Genomic DNA, 13,968 nt, shown 5'->3' on the forward strand with positions numbered 1-13,968 from the left:
AGTGTTGCCGGAGTTGGGTGCAATGATGTTCGCGTCAGAGCCTGGACTTGGGAGTTGTACGCAAAGGGATATGCAGTATATCATCAAAAATCCGAACAATTCACTGGAAAAAACTTTGTTAATAATATGTTCTTTTGCTCATAAAACTTTAACATACGTAAAAATACCAGTAAAGTAGATGATATTTTTATTAAACAAAACCAAAATAATCCCTGAAATTGTCCAGATATGGTTAACTGAGCAAAATGTGACTCGTGATCTCAACATGCAAACTATAACTCGCAACTCAAACCTTGTATGGTCGTAAGGAGTGTATTTGGTGGGCGAATTATGATTTTCTTGCCGAGGCACGACTTATGGTTATACCACACTGTCAGCAGTGTATTATGCAGTCTTAGAGGTAAAAGGCTTTATGTCCAATCGTGGGTCAGTTCCTGTAGGTGTGAGGCTATGCAGTCATCAGTGAGTAGTTATTTAATCTTCCCATTAGCCTATGCTGTCTAGAACTCTAAATAGAGGGCTCTGTATACCACTGTTGGCCTGTGCCCCTCAGTCCAAAAGGTGAAAAGCTCTGTCTTTGTAAAATGAGTCCTTTCCTGAACTGATGATAAAATTGTGATAGAATGCCAATTTATTTCAGTGGCCATCTATCTAAGGGGAGTTCTGTGATAAACAGTGAAGATGAAGACAGCTGTCTTCTGAGATATTTTCACACTAGGGGCATCAATACAAGTGCCCCTTAAAGACTTGATGGGGCTGGTGATGGGAGTGGAAATTGTAGTCTATATCAAGAGATAATGACTGTAGAACGGTGCAGAGACACTGATTTCCATATCATAGCCCCCAAAACTTGTAATCCCTCATTATGTCCCAGCATCTGGGATTCCTAGGTCTTCTGATAGCAGTAATTTTTCAGGGATTATTCCAGACCCTCTTAATAAAGCTGTGAATGTCTTGGTCTAGTTCCTTCTCCATTAGAAGCAGTGGATGTTTTCTCTGTCTCTACCCAACATGGTTGACAGCAACTGCTGATGTAAAGAATTACGTGAAACGCAACTTCCATTGTGTTTTAGAAAAGAGGCGAGCAGGGCATGTTGAAAATAAACACGGAAAAAAGTTTGAAACTTGTCAAGTAACCAGTGACATAGAATGTGGCGTGACAGTGTGTGCATGGCAGCAATAATCTATGTGCTAGTGTGGGTTTTAATGAGTCCCTGAAGCCTTCTTCTGTCCTCTGCTACCTCATTATGAAGGTAATTATCATCTTTGCCAGTCTCTTGAGCAGAAAGTTGTTTGGGCTGATAAATGCTGCTCTTATTAAGTCCCCGAGTGCCAGCTGTTAAGCCTGTTCCCTTGGGTGACGCCTGTGGACTAAAGCTTTCAACACAGGCTGCAAGTAAATCCATTACACCTTCTTATCAACTATGCTGTTAAATGGCACCTCCTACAACAGGTATGGGCTAAGCAGGCAGGTGTGAATTTATCATATGACTGGTACAGCCATATATGGATGGCATAGTCAGCTTGGCAGGCCCATGCTTACTCTTGGGCACTAACATGGTATGTCTTCTTATGCCACAGTGCACAGTCTTATGTCCTTAAGGAAGCACTTACACCACATTTATTATATTTCCACTCACATTAAACATGCACAGATAAAGCAGTTCTATGACTAAAGGCCCCTTCTAATGTCCAGATACTTCTGTCATGTTGTCCGGTATATTTTCATATGCCAACCTGTAATGCATTCTTATGGCAGGTAATCCTTGTGTACCCAGCTGCAGCCTTCCTCACTGGTGCAGCACTAGCACAGTGTGTGCACTTTCATAAGGCCCAGGTGTTTGCAGCCGGTGTCAGGCTCAAATGACCGACTGTTGTGCTATTCTATGCTGGTATATCCTCAGGTTCAGCTACCACATAGCGAGGTACAGCCTTATATGCAAAGTCAGTGCTGTCATTCAGTAGGGGCAGCCTCTTTTGCCAAATTGCAGTCATCTAGTATCTGGGCGCAGTGCAGCGAGAATATGCCCATGTACAGCACAGCATGCCCAAGTACCACCATCACATGCCAGATAAAGACTCGTATACAAGGGAGAAGTCAACAATGGGAGGTACAGACTTTTATACCCAGATAGCAATATTTAATCACAGATGTGTCACCACGTGCTCGGGTATTGTCCTCTTATGCAGCCTCATGCTCACATTCGCACACAAGTGTGTGCGTGTACAAACAGACTCACTTAGATACATTTACATAGATTGACTCACAGGTTGCGGAGAGCTTCCTCAATCTCTGCTTGTTTTATGTCAGCCTGCCCCCTTCTCCCTGCCTTTGGTCAGCTCTGGCCAGGGAAGCCAAGGCAGCTCTCAGTGCTGAGCACCTCCTGCTGGTACCAGAGGCTTTACTGCACTCTAGTACTGGAGATAGGAGGAAGAATACAGCTGCAGCTGCCGTGACCTTGGCATTTCTTCGCTGACCGGATAGGTCACATGCAGGTGTGCAGGGTTCTCGCCAGGCGACTGCTGAATAAGGGCGAGGAGCTCTGTGTTTGGGGAAATGGACCGAATGCAAATGATGATGCTTTAACACTTATAGTTCGACCTGTTTAATATCCTTTGACATCAGGGTTGTGGATAGTCCCCAACAAGGGTGGGACTGTAATGGCCACACACTATGCCCTGAGTCTCCTTAACGTAAGCCGTGCTGAGCGCTGTAAGCCATGCAGCGTTGCTGCGCATGTCACATTCTTTCACTGACCTTCACTTTGTCCACTAGCCTTTCTTATGCACTGAATTGATGCCTTGATCTTCCCTTTCCTAGGCCGTTCCCTAAAGGAGACGAGAGAAAAAAGGCATGTTTAGCAGCTTTGTCCGAAGTGAAAGTTCAACCTGGTAAGATGGGGGCTTGGGTATTGACCCTTCCTTTTAGATGATTTTGGGGCAGAGGAAGTTGAGGAGGGGGTGGTTAGAAGCCTTTACCCTGATCTGTTTTTAGAACAGAGTTTTATGAACGGTCATGTGACATAGTGAGAATACTTGTCTGTTTTGTGTGCATGGGAGGAGGTGGGGAAGGTGTCATTACTTGGACTGTTATCTTTAGCTGCTGCCTGGCGCATTGACTTCCCTAAGCACTTGGTCCTTTAACTGGCCCTGCTCCCTGTCCCAGGACACTGGCCCTGCTCCCTGCCCCAGGACACTGGCCCTGCTCCCTGCCCCAGGACACTGGCCCTGCTCCCTGCCCCAGGACACTGGCCCTGCTCCCTGCCCCAGGACACTGGCCCTGCTCCCTGTCCCAGGACACTGGCCCTGCTCCCTGCCCCAGGACACTGGCCCTGCTCCCTGCCCCAGGACACTGGCCCTGCTCCCTGCCCCAGGACACTGGCCCTGCTCCCTGCCCCAGGACACTGGCCCTGTTCCCTGCCCCAGGACACTGGCCCTGCTCCCTGCCCCAGGACACTGGCCCTGCTCCCTGCCCCAGGACACTGGCCCTGCTCCCTGCCCCAGGACACTGGCCCTGCTCCCTGCCCCAGGACACTGGCCCTGCTCCCTGCCGCAGGACACTGGCCCTGCTCCCTGCCCCAGGACACTGGCCCTGCTCCCTGCCCCAGGACACTGGCCCTGCTCCCTGCCCCAGGACACTGGCCCTGCTCCCTGCCCCAGGACACTGGCCCTGCTCCCTGCCCCAGGACACTGGCCCTGCTCCCTGCCCCAGGACACTGGCCCTGCTCCCTGCCCCAGGACACTGGCCCTGCTCCCTGCCCCAGGACACTGGCCCTGCTCCCTGTCCCAGGACACTGGCCCTGCCCCCTGCCCCAGGACACTGGCCCTGCTCCCTGCCCCAGGACACTGGCCCTGCTCCCTGCCCCAGGACACTGGCCCTGCTCCCTGCCCCAGGACACTGGCCCTGCTCCATGTCCCAGGACACTGGCCCTGCTCCATGTCCCGCTGTCCTGCACGCTAGTAGTCCCTGTTGCTTTTTCCTCTCAGTATCCTAGCTGTTTGCCCACTGTATCCCTCTTCCTGGTACAGTTACTGCCCTGCATCTTGGTCCTCTCACCTGTAAGGCTGCCAAAGGCAGCAGATGATATGAGAGGGCCAGGCAGAAGAGGCAGTGACCAGAACCAGATAACTGGTATGCTGAAACGAGGGGCCTGATTCTCATAGGTAAACTTACACTTTTGTGAATTGTACTACTTTTCGTGATTCACAAACTACCTGCTGAGTTTTACAACTCCACACTCTTTATACCTATGTGTGCAGAGTTCTCTGCTCCAATATCGCAGTCTGTGGGTGCAGAGACCCCCACACACATAAGTACAGAAACTGAGGAGTCATAGAGTTCTCTGCTCCGATACCGCAGTCTCTGGGTGCGGAGACCTCCTCACGCGCAAGTAGAGAGCGTGAAGAGTAGTAGAGTTCATTGCTCCGATACCGCAGTCTCAGGGTGCGGAGACCTCCAAATACATACGTTTAGAGAGTGAGGAGTCGTTGAGTTCTCTGCTCCGATACCACAGTCTCAGGGTGCGGAGACCTCCAAATACATACGTTTAGAGAGTGAGGAGTCGTTGAGTTCTCTGCTCTGATACCCCAGACTTTGGGTGCACAGACCTCCGAATACATACGTTTAGAGAGTGAGGAGTCGTAGAGTTCTCTGCTCCGATACCACAGTCTCAGGGTGCGGAGACCTCCAAATACATACATTTAGAGAGTGAGGAGTCGTTGAGTTCTCTGCTCTGATACCGCAGTCTCTGGGTGCGGAGACCTCCGAATACATCATTATAGAGAGTGAGGAATTGTAAAAGTCTGCATGTAGTTTGAGAACACCGAAAAGTAGTAAACGTACACAATAGTGTATGTTTTCCTTTGTGAATCGGCCCCTAATTTCTAATTGACTCTGTTTCCTATTCCTGTCAGTGCCAGCACTCCTGTCCTCTGTGTACCTGTTGCCTAATTCTGCCACTGCCTCAGTCGCATACTTCACCCGCTGCTTAGGTCTCCTGCTACGCCTGCTGTTCATTTTCATGGCAAGCTAGGTTTCCAATTAGCCCTTCTGCCTGCTACACTCACTGCCAGCAGTCATGTGCTCAGACTACCTGCTGACTGGTTCTGTCACTGCCTCTTCTTCCTGGTCCTCACACATCACTTGTCTCTTAGTTCTATCCCTACACCTGCCACCCAGCAATCTCATTTTCACTGCTCTCTCAGCATCACACTGCCCCTGCTTTGTTGTCATCTTTGCTTCTCTTTCTGCTCATCACTGGTACTCTCACTTGGTACTTTGGCTTTGCCGGGTTCCTGGCCAACTTAAATGATGCTTCTACCTATTTTTCCTCACTGTGCCATCTATCCTGTTACCTCAGTCTTTCTGCAGTTTGGCTCTGTCACTGCTCCCGATACTTTCTGGCCTCACTGTCCCAGTTTCCTTTTCTCCTTGCTGCCCATGCTGTCTTTTCTCTCAGTATCCCTGCTCCATGGTTCTTGGTGCCCAGTTCCGCAGTTGCTACCCCGGCTCACCTCTGGACATAAGGAAAAAACAACAGAGTAAACTGCTAGTGGGTGTGTTGGGCGTCTGTAATACTTGATAGGGTCAGAGTAGTGTCTGCATGATGGACATTTTTCTTACTAACTTTGCTCACTGTGTTTTTAGGCTGCTACTTACCCAGCAACCCTGAGGCAATTGTTCTGGATATTGACTACACGTCTGGCACCCCCATGCAAAGGTGAGAGTGGATGCTGTATACAATTTGTATCCTGTTTGCTTTTATTCATAGTTGATCCTGAATTCAGAGCACCTAACACATTGATCTATGAGTGCAGTTCAGTGCAGGTGGCGATATATACGACACGGATCTACACATTTCTTATGAAGGTATTACTAACGATGTGTTAAGATTTCACAGACAAATCTCTGCGCATTCATTAATTTGCCATTTGAGACCCTCATCTTATGACTATTTGTCCTTGGAGTCCATTGAGAGTTCTTGATATTTGTTTTGACCTCTCCGGCAAAAGTGCCATGTACTAACTCACAATTCCAAGTTTGTCCAAGCTCCTAATAAACTTTTGTGTTTCGAGAATATGTCTTCCAGGAGTTTTCTTGTCGTTCCTCCTAAGATGTATCACACATCAGCTGGAATCCTACAACTTTTGAGCAGTTCCACACTTCCGACGTTGCTACAGGAATACCATGGATTCTCTAGGGGGCATAGCTGCGGGGGGTGACATAGGACGTTGCTACAGGAATACCATGGATTCTCTAGGGGGCGTAACTGCGGGGGTGACATAGGACGTTGCTACAGGAATACCATGGATTCTCTAGGGGGCGTAACTGCGGGGGTGACATAGGGCGTTGCTACAGGAATACCATGGATTCTCTAGGGGGCATAGCTGCGGGGGGTGACATAGGGCGTTGCTACAGGAATACCATGGATTCTCTAGGGGGCATAACTGCGGGGGGTGACATAGGGCGTTGCTACAGGAATACCATGGATTCTCTAGGGGGCGTAACTGCGGGGGTGACATAGGACGTTGCTACAGGAATACCATGGATTCTCTAGGGGGCGTAACTGCGGGGGTGACATAGGGCGTTGCTACAGGAATACCATGGATTCTCTAGGGGGCATAGCTGCGGGGGGTGACATAGGGCGTTGCTACAGGAATACCATGGATTCTCTAGGGGGCATAACTGCGGGGGGTGACATAGGGCGTTGCTACAGGAATACCATGGATTCTCTAGGGGGCATAACTGCGGGGGGTGACATAGGGCATTGCTACAGGAATACCATGGATTCTCTAGGGGGCATAGCTGCGGGGGGTGACATAGGGCTTTGCTACAGGAATAGCATGGATTCTCTAGGGGGCATAGCTGCGGGGGGTGACATAGGGCGTTGCTACAGGAATACCATGGATGCTCTAGGGGGCATAACTGCGGGGGGTGACATAGGGCGTTGCTACAGGAATACCAATGATTCTCTCGGGGGCATAACTGCGGGAGTGACATAGGGCGTTGCTACAGGAATACCATGGATTCTCTAGGGGGCATAACTGCGGGGTGACATAGGGCGTTGCTACAGGAATACCATAGATTCTCTAGGGGGCATAGCTGCGGGGGGTGACATAGGGCGTTGCTACAGGAATACCATGGATTCTCTCGGGGGGCATAACTGCGGGGGGTGACATAGGGCGTTGCTACAGGAATACCATGGATTCTCTAGGGGGCATAGCTGTGGGGGGTGACATAGGGCGTTGCTACAGGAATACCATGGATGCTCTAGGGGGCGTAACTGCGGGGGGTGACATAGGGCGTTGCTACAGGAATACCATGGATGCTCTAGGGGGCATAACTGCGGGGGGTGACATAGGGCGTTGCTACAGGAATACCATGGATTCTCTAGGGGGCGTAGCTGCGGGGGGTGACATAGGGCGTTGCTACAGGAATGCCATGGATTCTCTCGGGGGCGTAACTGCGGGGGGTGACATAGGGCGTTGCTACAGGAATACCATGGATTCTCTAGGGGGCATAGCTGCGGGGGGTGACATAGGGCGTTGCTACAGGAATACCATGGATGCTCTAGGGGGCATAGCTGCTGGGGTGACATAGGGCGTTGCTACAGGAATACCATGGATTCTCTAGGGGGCATAGCTGCGGGGGGTGACATAGGGCGTTGCTACAGGAATACCATGGATTCTCTAGGGGGCATAACTGCGGGGGTGACATAGGGCGTTGCTACAGGAATACCATGGATTCTCTAGGGGGCATAACTGCGGGGGTGACATAGGGCGTTGCTACAGGAATACCATGGATTCTCTCGGGGGCATAACTGCGGGGGTGACATAGGGCGTTGCTACAGGAATACCATGGATTCTCTAGGGGGCATAGCTGCGGGGGTGACATAGGGCGTTGCTACAGGAATACCATGGATTCTCTAGGGGGCCTAGCTGCGGGGGGTGACATAGGGCGTTGCTACAGGAATACCATGGATGCTCTAGGGGGCGTAGCTGCGGGGGGTGACATAGGGCGTTGCTACAGGAATACCATGGATTCTCTAGGGGGCATAACTGCGGGGGTGACATAGGGCGTTGCTACAGGAATACCATGGATTCTCTAGGGGGCATAGCTGCGGGGGGTGACATAGGGCGTTGCTACAGGAATACCATGGATGCTCTAGGGGGCGTAACTGCGGGGGGTGACATAGGGCGTTGCTACAGGAATACCATGGATTCTCTCGGGGGCATAACTGCGGGGGTGACATAGGGCGTTGCTACAGGAATACCATGGATTCTCTCGGGGCATAACTGCGGGGGTGACATAGGGCGTTGCTACAGGAATACCATGGATGCTCTAGGGGGCATAGCTGCGGGGGTGACATAGGGCGTTGCTACAGGAATACCATGGATGCTCCAGGGGGCGTAACTGCGGGGGTGACATAGGGCGTTGCTACAGGAATACCATGGATTCTCTAGGGGGCATAGCTGCGGGGGTGACATAGGGCGTTGCTACAGGAATACCATGGATGCTCTAGGGGGCATAACTGCGGGGGTGACATAGGGCGTTGCTACAGGAATACCATGGATGCTCTAGGGGGCGTAACTGCGGGGGTGACATAGGGCGTTGCTACAGGAATACCATGGATTCTCTAGGGGGCCTAACTGCGGGGGGTGACATAGGGCGTTGCTACAGGAATACCATGGATTCTCTAGGGGGCGTAACTGCGGGGGTGACATAGTAGCTTCATTAAAGCTCAGCCTGTGTCAATTGGTTTGGTTCTGTTTTTTTTTGTTCCTTTACAGACGTTGCCACCTGGAGCTTGACTGAGCACATGACTGAGCTTTAATTTTTGAGTCGCTTAAGTTCTTTTGATTGAATCTGTTTTAGCTGCTGTCATCCCTGAAATATTCTGGTTTGAAACCACTTTCATGCGCAAGTGGCAGCTATTGACCACCTTACGTTTGCTGTATTTTGGTGCTGAATGTGACCCTGGCTACTTTTGCACCATAATACACCCAAAAGTCACCAGGGAGAGGGAAGCAAATTGTAGTATAGTTCAACATCAGCGGAAGACTGATTCTGGGTACATGTCGCTTTAGGGGACCGGCCTTCTCAAATGAAACTCACCGCTCAAAGAATAGAAAGCATGAATGCGTAAAGAAGAGGATTCTTCCTCCCAACATAAATGATATACAGAGCAGGACCTCAAGCAATGCTGCCTACCCCTCCTAGATCCATGGGATCCTCCTCTGATCCCATTCCAGTTCTAGGTGACTTCACTCTTCTAATCTGGTCACATTCTTCTATACCAGTTCATGTGCTCTTCAGATTGCAGCTTTTTACAAAGCTCTGCAACAACTGTGTGAAGATGTGGCTCCTAACAGCAGCTCCTTAGATATATCAGAGGGATCTGCTAGTATCTCGCAGACCTCATCTGTGCTGCCCCACTTGATGTTCACATCCCTGGGTCTTATCCTCTTTCTTTCACAGGGACCACTTTGACTTGCCCTTCCTTTGATTAACTACTGATGCAGCCTGTGGTGCCTCTGGTGTTGTGGTTTTATTCTGGCAACACTGGCTCATACCATGTTGCCAAAGTTACTCATCAGATTTTAAAATCAGTTAAAATAAGTTAGTCGCTGGCATTACAGATTAGGTGAAGAGGACCTCATTCGAATAATCAGGATGGCAACGGATGCTACTGTTTTGGTACCACCCTGTAAAGCTCTAACCCATACTTGTAAATTGGCTTTATTCTGGCACAAATTATTTATTGCTCTGATCTTCAAAAAAGACCACCTGAGACTTTTCTTTCATCGCCTCATCACACTTCAGTCTTGGATCAAATATGTTTTAAAACGTAACTTTTATCCCCTGTTGTATTAGAAGAACAACCCGTTCCATTTCTGTCCTGTCTTTAATGTTGGCTCAAGCTTTTAATTTGCATTCTTTCCTCAGCAAACCAATCCTTGGCTGGAAACACACATTTATACTTTTTAAGAACATTCCCACAGTCAATCAGAGATACTTTCCTTGTAAGCATGGTGGCAGAGCAATATTGTCAAAACATTGTCAGACTTTACTAAGTTTAAGGTAATTCCCTGATGAACCCATAAAACATTTGTGGGTGTACATCCGGGATGCATGCTAATAACTTTGCATTTGGTTTATAGCCTAATTGTGTCATAAGAGCATGACTTGGATGCAAGGAAGTATTTCCAAATATTTCACACATAAAAATGCCTACCTTGAATTTTGCATTAGAGAATATTATTCTTCATTCTGCAGAAAAAAAGGTTTGGCCTTTAATCTGATCCTACCAAATCTAAAATGATGATTCAGGTCTCAAAATGAATTGCAAAATGACAAGCCCGCTACAGTCACACAAAGTTGGTTTGATGATGGTTGAAGCGTGGAAGAACTTTGAATATGAAGAGTGAGTTTATCCCACAGTTTAAGTAGGCAAAGAGCATATAAATGAAAATGACTTAAAGTACAGAGAACAGATAACAGAAACTCAGACACTAAGCAGAGGGATCGAGGCAAAGGTGAGGAGTGAAAGTTTTTAAAGACTTAAGCAGAAGAAGAGAAAACAGAATTGGAGATACATAAGAAGAAAACTGAATATGATAGTGGAAGTCGTGCATGATAAGGAGAAAAGAGAAGACAAATGCTTGAGTTTAAGTTGGCCTGAACCAAAGCAGTAACGTTTTTGGGAAGTACAACATAAAGGAAAGAGCAGTAGTAAAGACAAAGGAAAACTAAAGTCAAGCATGCTCTTTAGGAGAGGAAAATGGAACAAAATATTTATTCTAATGGATACTTTTAAACATAGATTCCTCACTCTGTGAATAATCCTCAAGCATCCGATGGGATCCAGAAACTTTCGGCATTCTCCTGTACCCTGGCAGGTGGTGTTCAGTGGCTCTTTGCCAATGCCATTCCGTTCCGGAAGTGACGAGCAGAGCTGCATATAAGCATCACCCATGCACGCTGACATCAGGTTCTTTCTTTCTGGCGAAATTCATGATACATTCGGGACTGAACACTACAGATTGCGCAGGATGTACTATGAGCACCAGTGAGACTCTCCTTTACCACACCTTGATGGAGTCCACAAGCTTCTCCGGGAACATCCTGGCATCTTTAATGGACATGGCTTTTGATGGATTTCACCTTTTTTGAGGATAGTCTTGGCTCATTTTAAGGAGAGCCGTTCCTTAGGCACGTACCTTATGCCTTTCTGCATACACAAGGCGATTCCACCAGTAATTTCAACCCCTTTGTGGCTAAGGTTGAGGTCAGTGCAAGATCCTTTTTCCAGCACACCAGGCTTTTTAGCCCTTTCGTGGCCATAGGTACAGTTCCCAGAGACCATAAGGACAGCAGGAACAACATGCAGCTGTTCCTACAGCAGCCGCTCTAGTGTGTCCTTGCCGGCACACAGCCACCCTGTCAGAGGGATGATCCAATATTTTCTCCATCCATCCAGGCCATCGCAACAGACAAATGGGTCCTAGAAATTGTCCACACAAACTTTCAAACGTTAAAAAAAAAAAAAGTGAAATTCATCAGTTATAGTCATCTTTTGTAACTATAACTTGTGCTCTTAAGGTAGCGATAGCTTGCACACCTCAGCCATGTGCAGGGTCATTTCAGACGTTGCAGTGGTGTCATCAATGATGTCATATAACATGATATAACATGTGAGATAATTAGCTGTGTATGGCGAGTTTGCGTGTTACAGTTACCTCAGAGTACGAGTTATAGTTACTAGGGATAACTATAACTGGTGAATTTCAGTGTTTATTATTTCAAAACATTACGTTGTCATTACAATTTTCACCTAACTATAACATCACTCTAACCTTTGGTGTTTTCTGTGAATTTCTAGGGCTTTAAAAAATTTCTTAACATAAAGGTATATTTTATTACCTTTCGCAAAGTCAGCAACTACCCCCCCCTCGCAGCAAGCAACCCAGCACCACACATGGCCTGCAGCCAACACCTCGCTGGCAGCCAACACACCCTCCATGCATGGTCTTTTCTCATGCGTGGGGTTGGCCTCAGGGCCTGGTCCTGCATCCAACACAGGGTGAGCAGCCAACCCCACATCTGTGTGGTTCTTCTAGCATGTGCAGCATGCAGTTGGTTGTGCGGGCTTGCCTGCACTGATGTAGACTTACATACTTTGCGGAAGAGTCACAACACCAAAAATATATAAAGTGATCCTATTATCATCTTTCTCCAAAAATCACCAATATTTTTTATCTAAAGTATATTTCAGTAATTCACACTATACAGTGTTTAATAATAGTGATTATTATAAAAAAATTTAATAAAGTTTTAATAAACAACATGTCTGTGAGTATTCCTTTTAACATAGTTTTTATTATTACATTTAGTGAACTAAAAAATGTTAAAGGGAAGACTCAGACTTTGTGTTTTTGTTCAACAAAACCAACATGTCTCTGAGTTTTTTTTAAACAATTTTAAGGCCGCAAAATGCATTCATAATAACAATAACAAGAGGGCCTTTCACCCCAGCTGAACAGAGTTCCTGCAAGGAGTTCTTTAAAAAAAATATGGTAAGTTATCCTGGGGTCACGGTTTTAATGACCCAGAGGACTCACTGTGTTTCTGTCTAATGTTGCTGGGGGGGGGGGGTGGGGCTACGTCACTTCCTGCAGCCCCCCCACAAAATAAAAAAAAAATTGCTGGTGAGTTTGCCGCTTCTAGGAGCACCACAAACACAAAATATTGTTTATCATAATGCCCTATGGCATTATGAGGCGCTCGTTCCTAAGAGCAGTGAATAATAAATGAGCCTTTCCTGCTGCTCATTTATTATTCACCGTTTTTGTGAAAAATAATAATAATAAATTAAATTATATAATATATTGGGGGTCCCGGTGCCCCCCAGAACACCAATATCTTAATATTATTTTTTGTATAAGGGGAGGGGGACGCGTGGCCCCCCTCCCCAACCGTTTGCAGGTCCCACGAACCCCATCCCCAATGCGGTATTATTTTTAATAAAGGGATCAGGGTGTGTGGCCCCCCTCCAAGAGTCCCTAAGGCCATTGGGACCCCCGATCCCCTGGGGCTCGTACTTTTCCATTAATGGGAGGGGGTGCGTGGTCCTGCCCAAGCCTCAACTGGCCCCGGGAACACCATCCCCTTAAGCAGTATTTTGAAATTATGCGGAAGGGGGGTAGCCCCCCTCTCTGAGCCACTAGGGCCCCTAGACTGGGTCTTTATTTAATTTAGGGGGAATGGGGTATGGCCCCTCTTCTCAAACCACTAAGGGAACCGTGGACACCATCCCCTGGGTCCTTTTTTTTTTAATTGAGGGAAGGGGCATGTGGCCCCTCCTTTGGAGCCTTTACAGCCCTACAGACCCCATCCCACGGGGCCTCAAGTGGGTGCTCTGGTGTCCACCCACAAAACACTACTTTTAAGGCCACAAACCGCGTCCCAGGCCCATAGTCCGCTCCCCAGCCAGCATCATAGTGGGTACTGGGGGGGGCTGGCACCTTTCCTTTGCGGTTACCAAGGTGGAAGCTGCATATTTCTACTGCTGTCACCGGGTGAGTGCAAAGTTGGGTTCTGTACTTGGGAGTGTATACCTGTAGTCTCCCAGGCAGGGAACCACGGTGTCCTGGGTATGGGCTCCCCAGGACCCTGAAGTATCACGCCCCAGATTTGGGTCCCGGGGATGCTTGTACGGGGAGGGGGCACACAGCCCCCTCCCCTTTTTTTGGTACTTTGCTCAAGGGGAGTGGGGCCTCGGGCCCATTAGTGACTTGGGGATGGGGGCCACTTGACCCCTCATCTGGTATATGACCCCAGAGGATGGGGTCCCTGGGGCTCAATAGAGGCTCGGGGAGGGGGCCGCATACCCCACTCCCTTGCAAAAAGTGTATTTGGCTCAAGGGCCCGGAGTGGCTCACGGAGGTAGGCTCCACTCAGGTCTCCCT

The 13,968-nt window shown here is 48.4% G+C and overlaps 1 protein-coding gene across 2 annotated transcripts in view; it reads left to right on the forward strand.

Moving 5' to 3' along the window:
• Positions 1 to 13,968, forward strand: part of PI4KA (phosphatidylinositol 4-kinase alpha) — a 520,678-nt gene that overhangs the window by 478,186 nt on the left and 28,524 nt on the right. For both annotated transcript variants that reach the window (XM_069215218.1, XM_069215217.1), the window contains 2 exons: positions 2,822 to 2,892; positions 5,648 to 5,720. In XM_069215218.1, the coding sequence (XP_069071319.1) occupies positions 2,822 to 2,892; positions 5,648 to 5,720 (144 nt within the window). The remainder of the gene's footprint in view (positions 1 to 2,821; positions 2,893 to 5,647; positions 5,721 to 13,968) is intronic.

Source organism: Pleurodeles waltl, chromosome 11 (genome assembly GCF_031143425.1).
Source record: "Pleurodeles waltl isolate 20211129_DDA chromosome 11, aPleWal1.hap1.20221129, whole genome shotgun sequence".
NCBI lineage: Eukaryota > Metazoa > Chordata > Amphibia > Caudata > Salamandridae > Pleurodeles > Pleurodeles waltl.